Source organism: Arctopsyche grandis, chromosome 6, assembly GCF_051622035.1.
Source record: "Arctopsyche grandis isolate Sample6627 chromosome 6, ASM5162203v2, whole genome shotgun sequence".
Classification (NCBI taxonomy): domain Eukaryota; kingdom Metazoa; phylum Arthropoda; class Insecta; order Trichoptera; family Hydropsychidae; genus Arctopsyche; species Arctopsyche grandis.
In genome coordinates, this window is record NC_135360.1 from 6,278,859 (window position 1) to 6,284,986 (window position 6,128).

Here is a 6,128-nt window from a genome sequence, read left to right on the forward strand (position 1 = left end):
TTCGTGTATAAATTCCTTTCTGAGGCCACCCGTCGAAATCAACGGGCACAACACTAGTCGTTTATAATAGACGTATGGAACGCAAACGTTCCATGAATTTCATGAGTGACGATTGCTGGTTGGTAGATGAGCACTTCTCTAAATAAACATTTTATAATACTTTCTACTGCTTTGTATGTGGGGCAGCGCTTATCATAACTGTAATTAAAGTTCAGTGAATAGAACGGCTTAAATTTCAAAACTTGTTGATTTCAGATATAATGTACAAGTATGAAGTTGGACATGACCCTCCCCGCTCACCTTCCCGGAATCATCTTTCTGGTTATCATCAGTGCATTCCAATCCGGTAAGTCGTATTCCCTGAAACTAATCACCCGAACGAGACATAACCTACATAAGTGTGTGCAATTGAAATTTTTTTAGCATTTGCGATAGATTGTTTCAAATGTGTGTCGATGAATGGAGCAAACGCCGCGTGCGATGATCCCTTCCACAACAATCATTCGACAGCTTTGCTAGAGAGTCCCTGTATGGGAGGCAGGAAGGGACGCGATGGACTATTCCCTGCCACGTCCTGTATCAAAATAGCTGGAGTTTACGGTCCATATTTACTTATAATTATAATTTATTGTTTGAAAGTACGTAAGATTATTCTGTAATTTAATATGATTTTTAGATGATACCGGAGAGCGCATCACCGTTCGAGGCTGCGCCCTGGACAGTGGCACGCTAACTACCGATACGGAAATCATCAGAATGTCGCACTGTGGACGATTCTACTACGATGATCGGTATATATTAACTTTATCTATGTACGTAGTAATAACAATAGATGAAGTTTTGTGATCATGCGAAAATTCGAACTCGAGATTTTGACTGATTCGAACTCAGAATCGATCACTGATGACGTTTTCATGATATAGAAAAAATGTGTGTGTGTGTGTGTATTTTGGGGATATTTTTAACACCGTTAATCCTATCGAAATGAAACTTAGTATCGGTTAATGAAATTCTTATCGACACGTCGTAATTTTTTTTCAAATTTTTAAGTTGACCAGAAATGGTACCTCCCCTTATAGGTGTCCTCTTTTTTTTAAGTTTTTGAATTCAATTATCTCCCAAACCGCTTACAGAATCAGACTGAATTTTTTTTAAATATGATAGAAATAATAATTTTTATAACCTTATATTTTTTAAATATTTCTATCTGAACCGGAAGTAGTACTTTTACTCTAGAGAATCGAGGTTTTTTATTTTTTTCTCAGAAACCTTTTGGTTTATTGAACTGAAATTACATATCTAAAAGTTTAAGCTTAATACCAAGTTATATATAAAATTAAGTAAGTATCTGTCAACCGTAAGTGGCAGTTTACTCTTGTTCGATTTTTCTTCCACTATTTTTTTCGACCCCTTTTACATGTGTGTTCGTCACAAAAAAATTCAAGTATAATTCTTGTAGCAATGTGATGAAAATAAAAAAAAATTATTAAATTTTATAAACCGGAAGTGGGATTTTTTCACTTAGAAAGGTTAAAAATGTTGTGCCCACTACTCTGTCCACACTCCTGAACGTATTAAGCTGAAAATTTATATTTCTATCCTTTATGTACTAACTTAGAGCTGGTAGGGTTTTGGTCAGAATTCGTTAACCGGAAGTAGTATTTTTTTTAAAAACAATATATCATTATTTTTTCATTATTTTATTTTGACCTTTTAAATTGTTTTATGCTTCTTGATATTTAGTGTGTATAATAAAAATAGTGATTTTAAGTAAAATAAAAAAAAATTACTTAATTTAATGAACCGGAAGTGGGATTTTTTCCTCGTAGAAAGATCAAAAATTTTGTGACCACTACTCTGTCCACACCCCTAAACGTATTAAGCTGAAAATTTATATTTCTATCCTTTATGTACTAACTTAGAGCTGGTTTTTTTAAGTAAATGTGTCATATGGCTTATTTCAGCCAACTTTTAAGTAGGAAGAAAACTATAAGATGTCTATTAGTCAACTTTGATATATATAATTGGAAAGAATGTTGATGTAATGTCTGAGATTTTAAATATAGAATTAAATTATGTGAATGACTGGTTGCGTGAAAATAAATTAAAGCTGAATGTGAATAAAACAAAAATTATGTGGTTGAATGGTAAAAATAAAAATATATTGAATGAAATTAGAATTGATGATAATTTAATTGAAAAAGTTGAAAATATAAAATACTTACGAATATACATAGACTCGGGACTAAATTTTAGGATGCACGCTGACTATATAATAAAAAAAAATGGCTAGAAAAGTTGGTATATTATGAAGATTAAGAAACATTTTAAGTAAAAAAATTAAAATTTTAGTGTTTTAATTCAATTGTCTTGCCACATGTGGTTTATTGTGCCACTGTGCTTAATTTGTTTAGTGGCCAAGATTTAGAAAAAATGCAAGAGTATTGGAAGTATGTTAGATGAATTAGGATGGTATTAGAATTAGTATCAATATTAGTACATTGTCTTTTTTTTGTAAGTTAGATCATAAGATATTGCCTAAGTACTTTGATGATTATATAATAATGAATATAGATAAACATAGTTTTTATACTAGAAATAAAGACAAACTAGTTGTAAGTAGAGTAAGAAAAAATAAGACAGCTGGGGGTGTTTTTCACAGGGGTGTGCTCATGTATAATGCCCTCTCTGAGTGCATCAGGTCTGCTAAGACCATGGATGCATTCTTGCGGGGTTGCGAAAAGACACCTCTGTGAGGGACAGTACATATAAGTTAATTATAAATTTTAGAATACATATATAGAAACTTGGTTAACCCATTTGAACCCAGAGCTCGCGTGAAAACACATGTCCCATGTGCCCAGGACTATTTTTTCGTTTATTTTCCAAAATCTTTGAGTTATTTCATGGGTAATATTTTTATAGGATAGGGATGGATAATTATTTGATTTTTCAACATTTTTAATTTTTTTCAAGGTGGTGTCGTGAATGACCTTTGGGGCTAATGAAACATGTTTTTTAAAATAAAACAAAAATCACAATGGAGTCACATAATCAGTTATAATACTTTCTCACTGGTTATTTGTAATTTTATTGTTAAGAAATTTATAAAATTAATTTTAAAAATAACAAACACGCATCTCTTCGATAAAATGATATTTTCAAATCGCATAACATAACACACGTAGGTACATATATTGTGACATATACACATCGTCAACAAAAAAAAGGGTGCACCCTTTTAAAAGAAGAAATGTCATAAACGAGATTTTGGGTTCAAAAGTCGTAAAAACAAAATACATGAAGACAAAATAATTAATTATTATGATACGGTACAAAACATTTGTCATGCAATGGAATTTCACAGTTATCACAAGCGGAAAACGTTTTATTTTTACAGTGTCCACAATTTCTCCTTTTCTGTTTGACCAATATCAAATATCTTCCAACTTCCTTTTGATTTTGATTAACTTTGCCGGGTCTGAATGGGACCAATTGTTTTCGTTTTTGACCATAACACTTGCACAACGTCTCTGTTACCTGTCTGATAAATCCTAATTTATCAAATTTACATCCAAAACTTTTGCTTAGAATCCAAGCGTTATTCACAGCTACATCGATGTTCCAAAACAGAATAGGCATGTACCATTTTTTCCCTCTAATACTTATGTTATAGTTAGAAATATGGCTATCCATTTGATCAACCCCACCCATATATTTATTATACATATTTATACTAAATGGTTGATTGATTTCCACCCTACTTTTTTCTTTAACCGAATATCAGTTTCCAGGGGTGGTAATATGTATGTATGTGGAATCCGGAAGTTGAGACTCGTCCCAATTATCAATTTCTTCCCGTATCTCTGCAGTAGTAAAATTGCATTCTCTGGAAAAAAATATGTGTCATTATCCCAAGGAGTCATATACGACTCCGTTGACTTTTGATTTTTTTTTTCAGGAATATGAGATATATAAACGCAATTTCTCTTATGGATATTATACAATAAGTCCTACTGTATTAGAAACATAAAGATAAATAAAAAATATGTAAAAATAAAAAACTTACGTATGTTTTCTCTTCGACATATCTGCAAGTCGAAAAGCGCTCGATGTTATTCCCTCAAAACTCCAAAAGGAACTGATTTAATTTCGTGTAACTTTCTTAAAATTCATCACCAACATCTAACCAAGCGTAACGAAAGGTTTTACGGCCGGCCTGAGTGATCCCTTTATTTTACGACGCAAAATTGTAAAATGCCGTGAATGACCGCGCTGGCATACATCGTGTAAGTTCATAACTGACCGCGTGGGTTCAAATGGGTTAAACATATCCAGGATGTTTATTTGTGCTTAGTATATATACAAGTTTAAACTAGTTGCCCACTTCAACGGAAAGGCTGATCGAACTGCGGTCTGAGTCTGCTGTGCTGGTTTGTATACTGTTTGAGTGATGTAATTATGCTTTTGAGAGATTCTACAGGCTAGTATACATATGCGCGTGCGTACTATGTGCGTGGTAGACATCATCATTTGCTGGCTGTATCTCCTGCCCGCACAGTTCTTTTTCGAATGGCTCCTATTCCAAGAGCTATTCGACTTCTTAATGAAATCGTTGCTGCCGAGACTGAATGTGATATTTTCCACCTTAGTGAGCGTAAATTGTCGGAAATTACTCTAACCCATTTATCTGGTAGTCTGCGCTCATCATTGTTTTCATGATTGATTGTGATTTATGGGTGAAATTTTGATTAACTATCTTCCATTTGGGCCTTACAGGGATGTTTTGTATTTGTAGTTGTTTCTTACATATTTATTGGGACTGGCTGTAGGTGGAAGGCATTCCTTAAGCTATATTTTTTATTTGATATTTTTACTTTATCTGTTATTATTAAATGCTATTTTTTATGTTTATGTACGGATGTATTTATGTTTATGTTCAAATGTATTTTTTTATGTATAATTGATGATTATATTATTTTTGTTATGTATTAATTTATGTTTAATTGTTATTTTGTTTTTTTTTGTGTTATATTTTTTGACCATTGTGGCGCTTTAGGAATTCCTGTTATGCCACAATGGTCTGTTTAGAATAAAATAAATAAATATGGGAAGCGAATCGAATTGGGTCTTTGCCCTTAGGACGGAATGTTTTGACCGTATTCCGGCCTATGATAACTTCAACGGAAAGACTGAACTGCTGTCTGAGTCTGCTGCGCTGGTTTATATGCTGGTTGAGTGATGTCATCATATTTATACGAGCTAGCAATAGTATACATATGTGAAGCGAATGGAAATGGTTCGTTGCCCTTGTGAGAGTGAAGATAATTTCAGGCGAGGTAAGCTCGGCAGGCTCGTGCAGGTACTTGATTAAGCAATCGATGAGATCATCGGTTAATGCTTCCAGGGTTCCGTGGGTTCGCGATCGTTACTATGAAGTGAGTTGATTATGCCTTTGCCCTTGTGTAGGTGAAGATGATTTCAGGCGAGGTTGGCTCTGCATGTTTGTATAAGAGCGCAATGATGCCATCGTATGGCTTTATGGTGAAATAGATGAGATCACCGATCTTGATTCTGAATCTTACAGTACAGTGTTACCAAGATGAATTTGTGAATTTTCAGATACGTGCACGGCTGCTTGCAAAGTTGCAACGATGCAGACGCTTGCAACTCTGCACCGTCCTTGTCCGGCCATCAAGTCAAGTACAACATGATGCTGATGCTGATGACGGCACCGTGCATCGGAGCTCTGGCCTCATTGATGTACACTCTGCTCCATCATCATTGTTATCTGAGCGGACGGCAAAGACAGACACATAAAAGTTTCGCACAGTGCATCACGCAGAGCTAACGTCTGATGGACAAGCTCGAACCCATCACACACCCCTCAGTCATGATTATCGTTGATTTTGTCTGTAAAAACGACGCCATAACTTATCGACTACTATTCACTATGTATTTCGACACGTGTGTGATTTTCTAGCCTTTATTGTATACGCTGAAACTGTGTAAGGACACACGAAGCGCTCTAGAACTACCTATCTCATCACTCGCATTGCACGAATTCTATTACTGTTATTACACATTATATTGAACAATAGACTCGTCTTGTAATGTTTAGAATACTG

The 6,128-nt window shown here is 34.4% G+C and overlaps 1 protein-coding gene across 1 annotated transcript; it reads left to right on the forward strand.

The window, feature by feature from the left end:
* The first annotated feature begins 282 nt into the window (after nucleotides 1-282).
* On the forward strand, nucleotides 283-5,851 carry LOC143912541 (uncharacterized). Its single transcript, XM_077431827.1, has 4 exons — nucleotides 283-346; nucleotides 424-600; nucleotides 677-791; nucleotides 5,623-5,851. Exons 1-4 carry the CDS (start codon nucleotides 283-285, stop codon nucleotides 5,849-5,851), a joined length of 585 nt encoding a protein of 194 aa, XP_077287953.1.
* The last annotated feature ends 277 nt before the right edge of the window (nucleotides 5,852-6,128 follow it).

Coding starts and splice junctions, on each gene's coding strand:
- LOC143912541 (XM_077431827.1), top strand. CDS start 283: ATGACCCTCCCCGCTCACCTTCCCGGAATCATCTTTCTGGTTATCATC. Junction 601..676: donor CAAAATAGCTGGAGTTTACG/GTCCATATTTAC, acceptor TATGATTTTTAG/ATGATACCGGAGAGCGCATC. Junction 792..5,622: donor CGATTCTACTACGATGATCG/GTATATATTAAC, acceptor GTGAATTTTCAG/ATACGTGCACGGCTGCTTGC.